This window comes from Budorcas taxicolor, chromosome 1, assembly GCF_023091745.1.
Source record: "Budorcas taxicolor isolate Tak-1 chromosome 1, Takin1.1, whole genome shotgun sequence".
In the NCBI taxonomy this organism is placed as follows: Eukaryota; Metazoa; Chordata; class Mammalia; order Artiodactyla; family Bovidae; genus Budorcas; species Budorcas taxicolor.
The window spans coordinates 147,475,079-147,490,347 of record NC_068910.1 but is presented as its reverse complement, the minus strand read 5'-3'; the positions used below and the strand labels follow the sequence as shown (position 1 = coordinate 147,490,347).

The 15,269-nt window shown below is 41.3% G+C and overlaps 1 protein-coding gene across 1 annotated transcript; it reads left to right on the top strand.

Moving 5' to 3' along the window:
• The first annotated feature begins 7,619 nt into the window (after nucleotides 1-7,619).
• LOC128050031 (5-hydroxytryptamine receptor 3E-like) lies at nucleotides 7,620-14,870 on the top strand. The gene is made up of 9 exons (XM_052642326.1): nucleotides 7,620-7,686; nucleotides 9,678-9,844; nucleotides 10,382-10,426; nucleotides 12,255-12,364; nucleotides 12,519-12,688; nucleotides 13,425-13,585; nucleotides 13,927-14,131; nucleotides 14,306-14,509; nucleotides 14,641-14,870. Exons 1-9 carry the CDS (start codon nucleotides 7,620-7,622, stop codon nucleotides 14,868-14,870), a joined length of 1,359 nt encoding a protein of 452 aa, XP_052498286.1.
• The last annotated feature ends 399 nt before the right edge of the window (nucleotides 14,871-15,269 follow it).

Here is a 15,269-nt window from a genome sequence, read left to right as displayed (position 1 = left end):
GCAGGTATCACACCCTCTGATTTCAAACTATATTATAAACTATAGTAATGGTATTGGCAATATGGTATTGGCAAAACAGCATGGTATTGGGGGTGGGGTGTGGAATACATAGATCAATAGAATAGAATTGAGAGCCCAGAAATAAACCCATGGATATGTGAACAATTTGCAACAAAGGAGAAAACAATATACAATGGAGGAAGGATAGTCTCTTCAATAACTGGTGCTGGGAAAATTAGACAGTCACATGCTAAAAAAAAGTGCAACCAGACTGCTGTTTCACACTACACACAAAACTACCTCACAATAGATTAAAGTCTTATGTGAAAGACCTGAAACCATAAAACTCTCTAAAAGAAAACCTAGGCAGTAAGCTCTTTGACATCCGTGTTAGCAATATCTTTCTAGATGTGTCCCCTCAGGCAAGGGAAACAAAAGCAAAAAATAAACAAATGGAATTGCATCAAATTAGAAAGCTTTTGCACAGCAAAGGAAACCATCAGTAAAACTGAAACAGCTTACGGAATGAGAGAAGATATTTGCAAATGGTATATTCAATAAGGACTCGGACAACTCAACACAAAAAACCAAAACAGCTCAATTTAAAAATGAGCAGAGGAGCTGAATAGACATTTTTTCAAAGAAAACATACAGATAGTCAACAGGCACATGAAAAGATGTTCGGCATCACTAATATTAGGGAAATGCAAATTAAAAACACAATGAGATATCACCTCATGCATGCTAGACTGGCTATTATCCAACAGACAAGAAATAAGTGTTGGTGAGGATGCGGAAAAGAGGGAAAACTTACACCCTGTTGGTAGGAATGTAAATTGGTGCAGCCACTATGGAACACAGCATGGAGGATTTGTCAAAAAATTAAGACTAGAACTACACTATGATCCAGTTACCCCTCTTCTGGGTATTTATCCAAGGACTACAAAAACACCAATTTGAAAAGATATATGCTCCTTTATGTTTATTATGGCATATTTACAATAGCCAAGGTATGAAAGCAACCTAAGTGTCCATCAATAGATGAATGGATAAAGAAATGTGGTATACACATATATAATATGTATATATATATATATACATATATATATACATATAATAGGAATATTACTCAGCCATAAAAAGATTAAATCTTGCCATTGTGACAATATGAAGAAAACTTGAGGGTATTATGCTAAGTGAGATAAGTCAGATAGAGAAAGAAAAAATACTGGATGATTTCACTCATATTTGGAATATTAAAAATAAACAGAAAATCAAAATACATGAAGAAACCAAATTAAATAAAAACAAGCATGTAGATATAGAGAACAGAGTAGTGGTTACCAGAAGGGAAGGGATTGAGGGGAAAAGAGGGCAAAACGGGTAAAGGGATCAACTCTATGGTGACAGATGGAAATTAAACTTTTGGTGGTGAGCACTTTTGGTGGTAGAGCATACAGAAGTAGAAATATAATGTTGTACACATGAAACATGTTATAAATCAATGTTACCTCAATAAAAATAAATTTAAAAAAAAGAATTGATAGGACTCATATGATATGAAAGAACCAGGCAGATGTTATAATTGATTCAAAAGTCAAGAAGCACAAATCTGTATGGAGAAAAGATACTGAATTGCAAAAAAAGGCAATTTTTCCACAAGAGAGAGAGAGAATTCCACTGTAACTCTATAGGATGAGATACAGTTTGCATTTTGACAACGTTGAACTTTACCTGAACCTGTGTTCTGAGAAAACAACAATGGTTAAGAAGCCAACCTACCAATCTTTTGCTTTCTGAAATCTCCCCACCCTTTGTGTTCCAGGAAATGGCTAACTACAAAAAACCACCATTCTCCCTGCCCACTCTTTCTCATAACTTCGTTGTTTACCTGTGAGCCCAGACCCTAACAAGGCCAGGAACAGAGCCTCAACTACTAGCTCTTTGTCACATAAATGATTAACTGAGATTAGCACTGTTAATCCCCTGAAACTAGCTAGACACAGAAATAAACATTTCCTGTTCAACTGACTGAGACTTTCCTGATTACAAAACAAACTCAACTGTAAATTTTCACCTGTAATATGTCTACTTCTCTCTATAAAAATGTATTCTGATCCATGGATCTAGGTGATTTCCCTATTACAATAGCCTGAATAAAATCAGTCTTCTTAATTATTTGATCTTGTCTTTGACAATATTCTTCAGTTCTTGTTCAGTCACGAAGTTGTGTCTAACTCTTTGCGACCCCATGGCCTGCAGCATGCCAGGCTTCCCTGTCCTTCACTATTTCCTGGAGTTTGCTCAGATTCATGTCCATTGAGTTGATAATGCCATCCAACCATCTCATCCTGTCACCCGCTTCTCCTCCTGCCCTCAGTCTTTCCCAGCATCAGGGTCTTTTCCAATAAGTTGGCTCTTTGTATCACATGGCCAAAGTATTGGAACTTCAGCTTCAGCATCAGTCCTTCCAACGAATATTCAGGGTTGATTTCCTTTAGGATTGACTGGTTTGATCTCCTTGCTGTCCAAGGAATTCTCAAGAGTCTTCTCCATCACCACAATTTGAAAGCATCAGTTGTTCAGTGCTCAGTCTTCTTTATGGTCCAACTCTCATCTTTACATGGCTACTGGAAAAACCACAGCTTTAACTAGACAGACCTTTGTGGGCAGAGTGATGTCTCTGCTTCTTACTACGCTCTCTAGGTTGGTCATAGTTTTTCTTCCAAGGAGCAAGCATCTTTTAATTTCATAGCTGTAGTCACCATTCACAGTGATTTTGGAGCCCAAGAAAATAAAATCTGTCACTGTTTCCACTTTTCTCCCATATACTTGCCGTGAACTGATGGGACCGGATACTATGATCTTCACTTTTTGAATGCTGAATTTTAAGCCAGCTTTTTCAGTCTCCCTTTTCACCCTCATCAAGAAGCTCTTTAATTCCTCTTCACTTTCTGCGAATAGGGTGGTATCATCTGCATATCTGAGGCTATTGATATTTCTCCCAGCAATCCTGATTCCAGCTTGTGATCCATCCAGCCCAACATTTCGCATGATGTACTCTGCATATAAGTTAAATAAGCAGGATGACAATATATAGCCTTGTTGTACTCCTTCCTCAATTTAAAACCAGTCCATTGTTCCATGTCTGGTTCTAACTGTTGCTTCTTGATCTGCATACAGTTTTCTCAGGAAGACAGGTAATACCAGGTGGTCTGGTATTACCATTTTTTTTTAAAGAATTTTCCACAGTTTGTGGTGATCCACACAATCAAAGGCTTTAGCATAGTCAATGAAACAGATGTTTTTCTGGAATTCCCCTGCTTTCTCTATGATCCAATTAAAGTTGGCAATTTGATCTCTGGTTCCTCTGCCTTTTCTAAATCCAGCTTGTACATCTGGAAGTTCTTGGTTCACGTACTGCTGAAGGCTAGCTTGAAGGATTTTGAGCAAGACAGACGGGTCATAGTGGAGAGTTCTGACAAAACGTGGTCCACTGGAGGAGGGAATGGCAACCACTCCAGTATTTTCACAGCAGGAACCCATGAAGAGTATGATAAGGAAAAAAGATATGACACTGGAAGATGAACCTGCCAGGTCGGAAGGTGTCCAATGTGCTACTGGGGAAAAGTGGAAGGCAATTACTAATAGCTCCAGAAAGAATGAAGTGACTGGGCCAAAGTGGAAATGATGCTCAGCTGTGGATGGATTTGGTGGTGAAAGTAAAATCCAATGCTGTAAAGAATACTCAGTTACCTGCAAGTTAATATGAGCTATAATTCAAAGGCAATGGACCGGGCTAGAATCAGAAAACTGGAAACAATTACCCAAAACATTAGCTTTTCATTAAAGTACAATTTTTTTCTATAATTTCCTCCCTTTTAATCAAAAATAATCTCAAAGAAAGATTATTCTTGATCACAAGAGAAGGCTGCTCTCATAACATATCACTTCACTGTTTACAGTGGCAAAAAAAAAAAAGCTATAATTTGCCCTTTAGGCATTCTTAAATTTGCTTTGCTGTAGGTTTTCCCAAAAACCTCCAATGTGACTTTTAAAAGCCTCTTGAGGCAAGGCAGCTATAGTACCCATCGGGTGAATTTCTCTGTTCTTGAAGACCCCAGGCTATGTTAAGATTCTTGAGTCTGGCAGAAGGTAGCCTTACCTACCTAAAAGGTGGTAACCCTGTAAGTTAGGTAACAGCCAGTATTCCTGGAAGGGTTTGTAAGCATTGGCTCCATAAAGTCAACTTTCATTCGTTAGAAGTGTCTGACCACCTTTGATTGAATAAGTATCATTCTCAAATATAACACTGCAGGCAAGGCACTGGTTATTTAATCAACATTTTTAATGTGTTAGTAAAGAGGAGATGATTCTTACTAAATCAATCCCAGTAACCATATTGTCATGAAAATATAATCATAATGTCATGAAATTAAGAATATTCAATAAAAGTTTCCAAATTCTGAAGAGATCAGGCAAGGAGAAAGATATCATTTACAAATATTTCACTTCAGGGACTTCTCTAGTGGTCTAGTGGTTAAGAATTCACCTTGCAGTGCACGGGACACGGGTTCAATCCCTGGTCAAGGAACTAAGATCCCACACGCCACGGAGCAACTAAGCCCTCACATCACAACTACTGAACCTTCATGCTGCAACAAAAGATCCTGCATGGCATAACTAAGGCCCAGTGGAACTAAACAAATAAATAAATAAAAATCACATAAGGAAACAAACCACGAAGAGACAAAGCTGACAAAACTGTTAGTATACTAAAAACTAGGTGTAATAAAATGATCTGAAATTGTAAAATAAATATATTCTGTCATAAGAAAATTCAGAGAACTTTATTTGATGTGAATATATCATTCAGCAAGAAACAAACTGAAAACAGAGAGACTTCCAACCAGAAGTGGTTAGGAAGCTTGACCCTCAGTGGTTACGACTCAGTTTATAAAGCGTGAACGAGTAAGTACACTATTTTCTATTGTGATTGGTTACTAGAAACTTACATTCTTTGTCACTGCATAAGCTTGCAGTGTTTATACACTAAGAATGAATTCTTTTCCGAGACTGCCCGATTTGTTAAGTCCAACAGAGTTAACTGAGGTACCCAACTAACACAATTGGCTATATAGTACTATACTATAATAGGCCTATAATACTTTTCACACAAATAATACATAGTCATAATACACAAACAATACATTAAAATACAGACACAAAGAAGACATTTAAAATCATACAGTACAGTATCTTTGGAGAAGGAAATGGCAATCCACTCCAGTACTGTTGCCTGGAAAATCCCATGGACAGAGAAGCCTGGTAGGCTACAGTCCATGGGGTCGCAAAGAGTCGGACACGACTGAGCGACTTCACTTCACAGTACAAGAGCTGGCATCCAGTGGCATGCTCATATCTTTGAAAGTTCACAACTTGAAGGTGTGTATGGAGGGGACTTACTGTAGCTGATTTAGCTAGGAAGCTGTAAGGTCACATGCATATGAAGAAAGCTTAAAGTCAATGTCAAAGTTGGCATCTCAGAGAAATCAGAACAGTTTTAAATTTTGATTACATGACTATGAGTGTTTGGTTTAGGGCTATTTGGTCAGAGGGTATACATTATATACACAGCTGAGAAGAGAATTTGTTACCCAGAAGCTAACACTGGGGAAATCACTAGGGACACAGATAAACAGGTGAAAAATATGAAAGAGACATATGGTAGGCAGAATAGTGGTCCCCTAGAATAACGGACCACCTTACCTGCCTCCTGAGAAAACTGTATGCAGGTCAAGAAGCAACAGTTAGAACCAGACATGGAACAACGGACTGTTTCAATATTGGGAAAGGAGTACATCAAGGCTGTATATTGTCACTCTGTTTATTTAACTTATATGCAGAGTATATCATGTGAAATGCCAGGCTAAATGAATCACAAGCTGGAATCAAGATCTCTGGGAGAAATATCAATAACCTCAGATATGCAGATGATACCACCCTTATGGCAGAAAGGAAAAAGGAACTAAAGAGCCCCTTGATGGAGATGAAAGAGTAGAGTGAAAAAGCTGGCTTAAAACTCAACATTCAAAAAATTAAGATCATGACATCTGGTCCCATCATTTCATGGCAAATACATGGGGAAAAAGTGGAAACAGTAACAGATTTTATTTTATTGGGCTCCAAAATCACTACAAATGATGGCTGCAGCCATGAAATTAAAAGACACTTGCTCCTTGGAAGGAAAGATATGACAAACTTAGACAACATATTAAGAAGCAGAGACAATACTTTGCCAACAAAGGTCCATCTAGTCAAAACGATGGTTTTTGTAATACTCATATACGGATGTGAGAGTTGGACCATAAAGAAGGCTGAGCACTGAAGAATTGATGCTTTCAAATTGTGGTGATGGAGAAGACTCTTAAGAGTCCTTTGGACTGCAAGGAGATCCAACCAGTCAATCCTAAAGGAAATCAATCCTGAATACTCATTGGAAGGACTGATGCTGAAGCTAAAGTTCCAATACTTTGGCCATGTGATACAAAGAGCCAACTTATTGGAAAAGACCCTGATGCTGGGAAAGACTGAGGGCAGGAGGAGAAGAGGGTGACAGAGGATGAGATGGTTGGATGGCATTATCAACTCAATGCACATGAATCTGAGCAAACTCCAGGAGATAGTGAAGGACAGGGAAGCCTGGCGTGCTTCAGTCAATGGGGTCACAAAGAGTCGGACATGACTGAGCAATTGAACAACGAGAGATGTCCATATCTCAATCTCTAAAATTTACCAATATGTTTAGGTCACATGGAAAAGGGGGAGTTAAGGTTGCAGATGGAATTATGGTTGCTAATCAACTGACCATGGCATGAGAAAACTAGCTTGGATTATCCAGGTGTACACACTGTATTCACAAAGTTTCATATAAGTAGAAAAGCATTAGAATGAGAGAAATGACTCAGTGTTGCTGGTTCTAAAGACAGAGAAATAGGACCCTAAACCAAGAATGCAGGCAGCCTCTAAAACCTGGAAAAGACAAGAAAATGGATTTCCTCCTATAGCCTCCAGAAGGAATGCTGTCACACCAAAACATTGATTTTAGCCCATTGAGACAAATTTCGGACTTCTGGTTTACAGAACTGTAAATAACAAATAGAGGTTTTTTTAAGCCAGTAAGTTTGTGATTTGTCACAAAAACTATAGGAAACTAATAAAAGAGGTTAAGAGGCATATTGAGATAGAAGGAATTATCCAACATATGTCTAATAAGAGAGAATAGAAAAAAAAACAATGTTTTTTAATAACTGAGAACTTTCCAGAATTAAAGAGATGAATCTACAGACTGAGAGATCACACCAATATCTAAAGATAGTAAATATCAGATAATCCACAACCACACCTGTTGTAGTGAAACATCTGAGAGAGAAGCCTTAAACCTCAAGCAAGGGCAATGACAAGACAACCGGAACTCTGTTTCCAGGGAGGTTACAAATGTCAGTGGTCAGCTAATCCTATCAGTATTCAAACTTAGACTTTAGGTGTGGCCTGTGCTCTTTTAGTCTGGGAATTCTTGGGTCCTGGTACAGGCTCATAGGAGAATTTAGACAAAGAAGATGGACAGAAGCTGGTTCCACAGGGAGAGACTCTCCTTCTATATTGTTCTCAGTCTTCTGCTTCCAGGTAAGACATGGGCAACACAGGAAAAGAAGCAAGGACCCTCTCTGGGAGAACACCTAAGATGTGCTTTCAAATTTCCAACTTCTAGAAATTATTTAAGATGAGCATAATTATTTCATAACTATGTTACCATAATATCCAAATAGGCTCTCCTCTGAAAGATAGAAGATCCCCTTCTGTTGACATGCTACATAAGGACTCTTCTACTTTTTTTTCATGAACCATCCCCAGTTGTTTTCTCTACCATTTAGCCTCCATGACTATCCACCTTTCTATGCACAGGTGTAATTCTTTCTCTCTATAGCTCTGAAACCTACTCCATTGCGGCAAAGGGCCCACTTTCAGCTATAACTTCCCCACTAGTTACTGCATCCAAGTGCTCTAGGTTAGGTAAGATGTCAGAGAGCAGCAGGTGGAGAGTAAAGCTACAGTGTGCTTTACTGGTATACTGGAGTTCACATGGTATACTGGAAAGAACATAGGATTTAGCACTAGAAGGTCTGGGTTTGAATCTTGGTCCCTCAGTTGGCTACCTGTGTAAACCTGGGCAAACTGCTTGACTTCTCAGAGCTCCCATTTTCTCATCTGTAAAATAGGACCACCTTGAAGCATTGTGAGGATTCAATGAGAAAGACCACACAGAGCCTGGCATTTGATAGGTGCCAATAAACGGCATTTTATCCCTTTAGGTTGTCATGTGACTTTTGGATAAGGGGGAGGTGTAGGAAAACAAAAGTATAGTTTCTAACTGATAGGGGCTTGAGAGGATTCAATGAGGAGAGGACTGAACAAGAGGTGCTTTAGAGGCCAGTGCAGAGAAGAAACACAAACTGTACACCTAGTCTAGGCAGTAAAAAACATGATAAATGTCCTTTGGCCACACACAGTGATTGACAAATGAATATTCATCACTCACAGAATGATCCAAGGATTTGCCTGGAGAGCACTGTCAGTCTGGGAAAAGATAAGGCTTGATGTTCTCATCACAGAGGTCACCAACCGTCTTTATTTCTCATTCCAGGTTGCTACTTCTCTAATAAATTTGCTCTAGTAGAAAATTAGAATCTACTAGTCAGAAGAAAGGGGAAGGCAAGACCTCAAAAGCTCAAATTAGAAGGCTGATATAGGGTTGAGGGGCAAATAAGGGGAAGGAAGGTTGCGGTGGTTAAGGTGAAACAGATATGTTCTCTTTGGGGTCCTGGGAATGTAATTCTCTCTGATGGCTGTTGCTGCCCCATGGCTCAGTGTTTGCATAAAGATATGGGCATGCTTTGCATGGAGAAAGAAACATTAGCAAGGAGCCCAGAGCCCTAATTCAGCTCACCACATTAGTTTCTATCATTTGCCTTCCAGCCCAACCCTTCTTTCCTCACCTTGTAGGAAGTGCCTGGCACCTGGATCATGGTGATCCTTTTCCCCTATTCTCCATCTCATTCCTAAGAATGATACCTAAGGGGGTATATGGTACAGCAGTATTAGACAAACCTGGGCTTACATCAAGTCCAGTTTCTGCCTCTTACGATCTGTTTGACCGCAGAAATTTACTTCCTCTTATTGAAACTCAGTTAATTCATTTATTATATGAGGATAAAAATAGTTTCTACCTGATAGGGGCTTGGAAGGATTAAATAAGGTAATCCATTTAAGGGGCTTGAACTATATCTCAATGCTCAATAAATGTTAGGTATCATTAATATCGACTTCCTTGGTGGCTCAGATGGTAAAGCATCTGCCTACAATGCAAGAAACCCTGGTTCAATCCCAGGGTCGGGAAGATCTTCTCGAGAAGGAAATGGCAACCCACTCCAGTATTCTTGCCTGGAAAATCCCATGTAGGCTACAGTCCATGGGGTTGCAAAGAGTCGGACACAACAGAGCGACTTCACTATCTCATTAATATCACAGGCTACCCCCAAGCTCCTGACCTGGGACCCTCTCATATAGGGAACATAAGTGTTCTCCCCTAATTCTCACACATTCTATGTTGACTACAGGAAGAGGCAGTACTTTCACCATCAACTGCACAGGGTTTGGCCAGAACGGGATGTACACCACCGCTCTGGATTCAGTGTTTGAAAGAAAGGCCTTCCGTCCAGTCATCAACTTCAGCATCCCCACCATAGTCAACATCTCCTTCACTGTGTCTGCCATCCTAAATGTTGTGAGTACTGACTCTCTGGCCCTCCTTAGTATCCTTAACCTTTTCCCCGCTCCCAGCAAGGCAACCCCCCAAACCCTTAACCACACACCGAAGCTTCCTCCATCATTGCTATAAGCATGTGCCCTGTGGGGATCCCAAAGAAGTTCTATCCAGTTCAGCAGAATGACGTATAATCATACACAGAAGATTCTTGTCACCCACTGACTCTCTTCCCCGGCTCTACACCAATGTCCAAGCTCCCCTTCAGAAGTTCTGACTAGATGGAACATGGGCATCAGAATTTTTTAAACTCCTCAAGTAATTCAAAGATAGAGCCAGGGTTGAGAAGCACTACTCTAATCCAGTCCTGCCATGAACTCTTCTGCCCATGGCCTAACACATGTTTTGATCAAGATTCTGTCCTTGACCAGTAATGTTGGATTTGACCACAGCACAGCTTTTACACACCTTGGGGCTTGATAAACAAAAATGAGCAACGGTTGGGATGCACAGACTTTGTACCACCAACATGCTGGAAACAGGAAATTCTTTTGACAGGATGAACAGTTACAGCTCTTGTCATCATTTCTGTGGCTGGAAATGGTAAGACCAAGACTGCTTATTCTCTCTCTATATTTACAGTCAGAATGGATTTGAAACAAAGATTATGACAGTTTATGTACCCCAAAACATAACATTGAAACATATGAGAGAGAAGTTTAAAAATCTACAAGTATGGTGAAAGGCATCAATAAATTGCTTTCAAAAATCAAGTCAAAAAAGAATAAACATATAGTGATTTTTAAGAAACTTGATCTAATAAACATATCAAACTTTGTACAATGATCATGCATAATCTTTTTGACACAAATGGAATATTCCCCTAAACTGACCATATTTTTGGCCACCAAGAAGGAAAGCAAAAGTTATCTAGACCACAATCTCTGACTATAATACAAAATACAAAGAGTAGCCCCCTTCCCCAAAATCTTATTTCTTAGGAATTTAAAATTAAATTTCTAAAATATGTTCGACTGAAGAGAAAATAAACAGCTAAGTAGAAATTAGAATGAAGAGGATTTCATATGAAAGTCTAATAAATGTAGCCAAAGTATTGGGCCAGCCAAAAAGTTCGTTCACGTTTTTCTGTAAGACGTTACAGCCAATCCAATATAACTTTGGAAAATTTTATGGAAAATTTCTACCTTTAGATCTTTAATTAGAAAATGAGGGGGAAAATGAAAGTAAATTACTTCAATTTCCAACTTGAAAAGATTGGCTGAAGGGAAGGAGAGAGGAGTGGAAGAATAGTCATGATCACCTAATCTTGCTCTCAAAGTGTGGTTCCCAGATGGGGAGCACTGGCTAATTGCACCACCTGGTAGCTTAGAAATGCACTTGATCTAGGACCTCTGCTAGTGAGACTAACAATCCCAGCATGTCCAAGACTGAGGAATTCTCAGAAAATGTAACTTTGCTAAATCCAAGTCTCCAGCAAACCAGGATGAATTAGTCACCCTACCTACTGAATCAGAATCTGCATTTCAACACAGTCCCCAGATATTTCATATGCACAGTGAGGTATGAGAAGTGCTGGTCTAGTATAAATTTTTATTTAATGTGCATATAGCCCTTTGTTCTGGCTGTGGTTCCACAAACTGCAGCTGCTGACATTGTAAATGCCCTGAGAACAGACAAGTCCCCCAGGCCTCAGAATTGGATAATCCTTGAATAAAGTTTCCAGAGAAGGTCACCAGCTTTGGAAAGGAGAATTTGGAAAGGTCAACCCAGAGACAAGAAAGGATGGTGCCTTGCACCTGCCAAGGAGAGGAAGACCATCAAGTCTCTTGGCTTCATAGAACCCAAGGACTTGTTCAAGGTGTCCTTGCAGTAGAAACTGATCAAAGGGGCCTAGAAGACAGTTAAAACCACCCTGGAGACTAATACCTTTTACCTAAAAACAGCATTACACTCCACAAAATCCTTTCACATGCCTAATTTCATTCAATCCCACTACCCCCTGCCCTTACTTCACACGAAGGCAATTCTATCTCAGAGAGGCTGAGCCACTGACCTTTCAAATCTGAATCTCAACCTTTCTGCAGAAAGGACAGGATTTCTCTGATCACCAGTAATTTCCCATGGAAGTGAGAAAGCAGAGGGATCAAAGTTTATGAAGAAATGGACATAAGGAGCTTCAATTCTATCTGCAATTCTTATTTCTTGAAAAAAAGCCAAAATATATTTATCAGAATACTGACTCCAGAGAGTTGGGTGTTAGATACACTGATGTTTGTTACATTATTTTATATACTTTTCTATGTGTTTGAAATACTTTATAGCACTTCTTTTTTAAAGAAAAATTTTAAAGGCAGGGAAAATAACCCTGATTCCTATCAGGCTCTCAATCTCTCCTCCATCTGGGCTCTAGATCTGGGACAACCCATTTATCAGTTGGAACCCAGAGGAGTGTGACGGCATCTCGAAGATCAGTGTGGCAACCAAGAACCTGTGGCTCCCAGACATTTTCATCACGGAATTGTGCGTATTAAGGGCTGGGGAAGCCCCGCCTTCTGGCAACAATGGTGCACAATCTACCAAAGGCCACTATAAGTGGTCTTACATGGTTGAGAAAGGAGCAGATGGGTAAGAAGAAAAAACATTGCTCCTGCCTCCCACCTCATTTCTCTTACAGCATGGATGTGGATAAGACCCCAAAAGGCCTCAAGGCATTCATAAGTAATGAAGGTCGCATCAGGTATAAGAAACCCATGAAGGTGGTAAGCATCTGTAACCTGAACATCTTCTACTTCCCCTTTGACCAGCAGAACTGCACCCTCACCTTCAGCTCATTTCTCTACACAGGTGAGCTGAAGTGGAATCTTAGGGATGGAGTGAATAAGAGCAACCAATAAAGCAACAGAAAATAATGTATAAAAAAATTATGAATAAATGGTGACAAATGGGCTTCCCTGGTGGCTCAGCAGTAAAGAATCTGCCTGCAATGCAGGAGCTGCAGGAGACACAAGTTCTATCCATGCGTCAGGAAGATCCCCTGGAGAAGTGCATGGCAACCCACTCCAGTATTCTTGCCTGGAGAATCTCATGGGCAGAAGAGCCTAGCAGGCTACAGTCCATAGGGTCGCAAAGAGTAGGACATGACTGAAGTGACTTAGCATGCACAGTGACCAAGGGCAGCAAAGGTTAAGTCTGTTTGGATGCTTAAATATTTTCCATAAAATATTTCCTAGGGAGTTAGGAAAACATTGTGCATTTCCATCCCCAGCTGCTAGCAAATTTCCTGACATATGGCAGGCACTCAAAAATATTTGTTGAGGGAATTCCTTGGTGGTTCAGTGGTTAAGAATCTGTCTGCCAACGTAGCGGACATAGGTTCAATTCCTGGTTGGGGAACTAAGATCCCACATGCCCTGGAGAAACTAAGCCCACATGCCACAACTAGGACCCAATGCAGCCAAATTAATAAATAAATATTTTTTATAAAGAACTTTTAAAAATTGTTGAATGAAAGAATGGGAAAAGAGTTCAGTTGAGTCAACAGGAGACTATCTTTGGAAAATTATTTGGCTCTTCCTTCCAGTGGAGTACATATCGCTGGGCATGGAGAAAGAAGTGTGGGAAATAGCAGACACATCCCAGAACATCATTCAGACCCATGGAGAATGGGAGCTCCTGGCCATCAACAAGGCCACCCCAAAGAAGTCTGTGGGCACCAACCTGTATGATCAGATCATCTTCTATGTGAGTTCAGAGGCCTTTGCTTTTTCCTTCCTTCTTGCTTGCTGCCTACAATCTCAACCAGATGGATATCTCCCAAGTTTCAGGGCTTCTCAGTTTTACCGCTTCTGCCAGAGGCCAGAACCCTCTCTTCTTGCTGCCTAGCCACATACTCCTCCTAAAGCTCATAGCTCTAATCTAACTCTCCCTTGGCAAGTTCTACACCAAAATATGAAGCTGTCTGCATAGCTCCAGATACCACAGTGATAAGAGACCAATGAGGAAGGCAGAGACAGAAACAGTCACTACTATTCCAAACAGCCTCTGAATCCCATATTCACTTCCCTTCCTCTCCTTCTCACTAGGTGGCCATCAGGCGCAGACCCAAACTCTACATTATGAATCTCCTGGTGCCGAGTAGCTTTCTGGTCACCATTGACGCCCTCAGCTTCTATCTGCCAGCAGGAAGCGAGAGCCGTGCCCCATTCAAGATAACTCTTCTGCTGGGCTACAACGTCTTCCTGCTCATGATGAATGACTTACTCCCTGCCAGTGGCACCCCCCTCATCAGTATGGCCCCTCCAGCTCTTGAGAAGAGAAGGGTGGGAGGGACTGGCTGAACTGGCTCAGGGAAGGGAGATATACTGGGCAAAAGAGGCTGTGCTTCCCAGGGTGGGATTGGAAGAGAAGAACGAAGTCCTGGCTGGTGCCTCTGGCCCTCAGGCAGGCCCAACTTCCCTCCAGGTGTCTATTTTGCCCTGTGTCTGTCCCTGATGGTGCTCAGCCTGCTGGAGACCATCTTCATCTCCTACCTGCTGCACCTGGCCACCACCCAGCCCCCACCCATGCCTCGCTGGCTCCATTTCCTGCTTCTACACTGCACCAGCCCAAGGACATGCTGCCCCGCTGTGCCTCAGAAGGGAAACACGGGCCTTGCCCACCTGCCTGGTGAGGGATGTCAGCGCTGCCCAGGCTTCCTCTTCCATCACCTCCGCTTTTCTGCTCCTACCTCCTTCCCTGCCCTCACAATTCCCCAGTTGACCCTGGTGGCCCATGGCTGAATTTCTGTCTCTCCATAGGTGTGAAGGAGCCCATGGAGTTGGTGCAGAAGTTGCCAGGTCCCAGAGAGACAGAGCTAAATGGGTGCCCTGGGTCCACGAGGGCCCAGCAGGAAGACAAGGCTCAAAAGCAGCACTTGGTCAGCCTGTGGGTGCAGTTCAGCCACGTGATGGACACCTTGCTCTTCTGCCTCTACCTGCTCTTCTTGGCCACTTCCATTGTCACAGTCATCATCCTCTGGAACACCTAAGCATGGTATCTGTCTGCTCCTGCACATCCAGCTCAGGGTTGCTTTGGCCTCCAGGGGTCAGCCAGGTCTTTGTGCTTGAAGAGTACTGACTGTAATGACCCCAAAGATTATAAAGTTTCCTGCTACATTCCATGCATCTCAATCCAGCCCTGCCAGTCAGTCTCAACTCAGTTACAATTACAAGAACAATCCCTCTGTTCCTGCATTCTGTTGGCTTCTCTCAGCTCTCCCATGAGATTCTGGGCTCCCCTTTATATCTCCTGCATAGCAGTTCTACCTCCTCTGCCTGCTTAACTGGCCCCAATAAATCATTTTGCAGACAACTCTGGCTCTTTATCGTGTTTTGGGATAAAAAGTTAACTATCCAGGACTGATAGTTTCAAAATACCATCATGTATC

Coding starts and splice junctions, on each gene's coding strand:
- LOC128050031 (XM_052642326.1), top strand. CDS start 7,620: ATGGACAGAAGCTGGTTCCACAGGGAGAGACTCTCCTTCTATATTGTT. Junction 9,845..10,381: donor TGTCTGCCATCCTAAATGTT/GTGAGTACTGAC, acceptor TTCTTTTGACAG/GATGAACAGTTACAGCTCTT. Junction 14,132..14,305: donor CAGTGGCACCCCCCTCATCA/GTATGGCCCCTC, acceptor ACTTCCCTCCAG/GTGTCTATTTTGCCCTGTGT.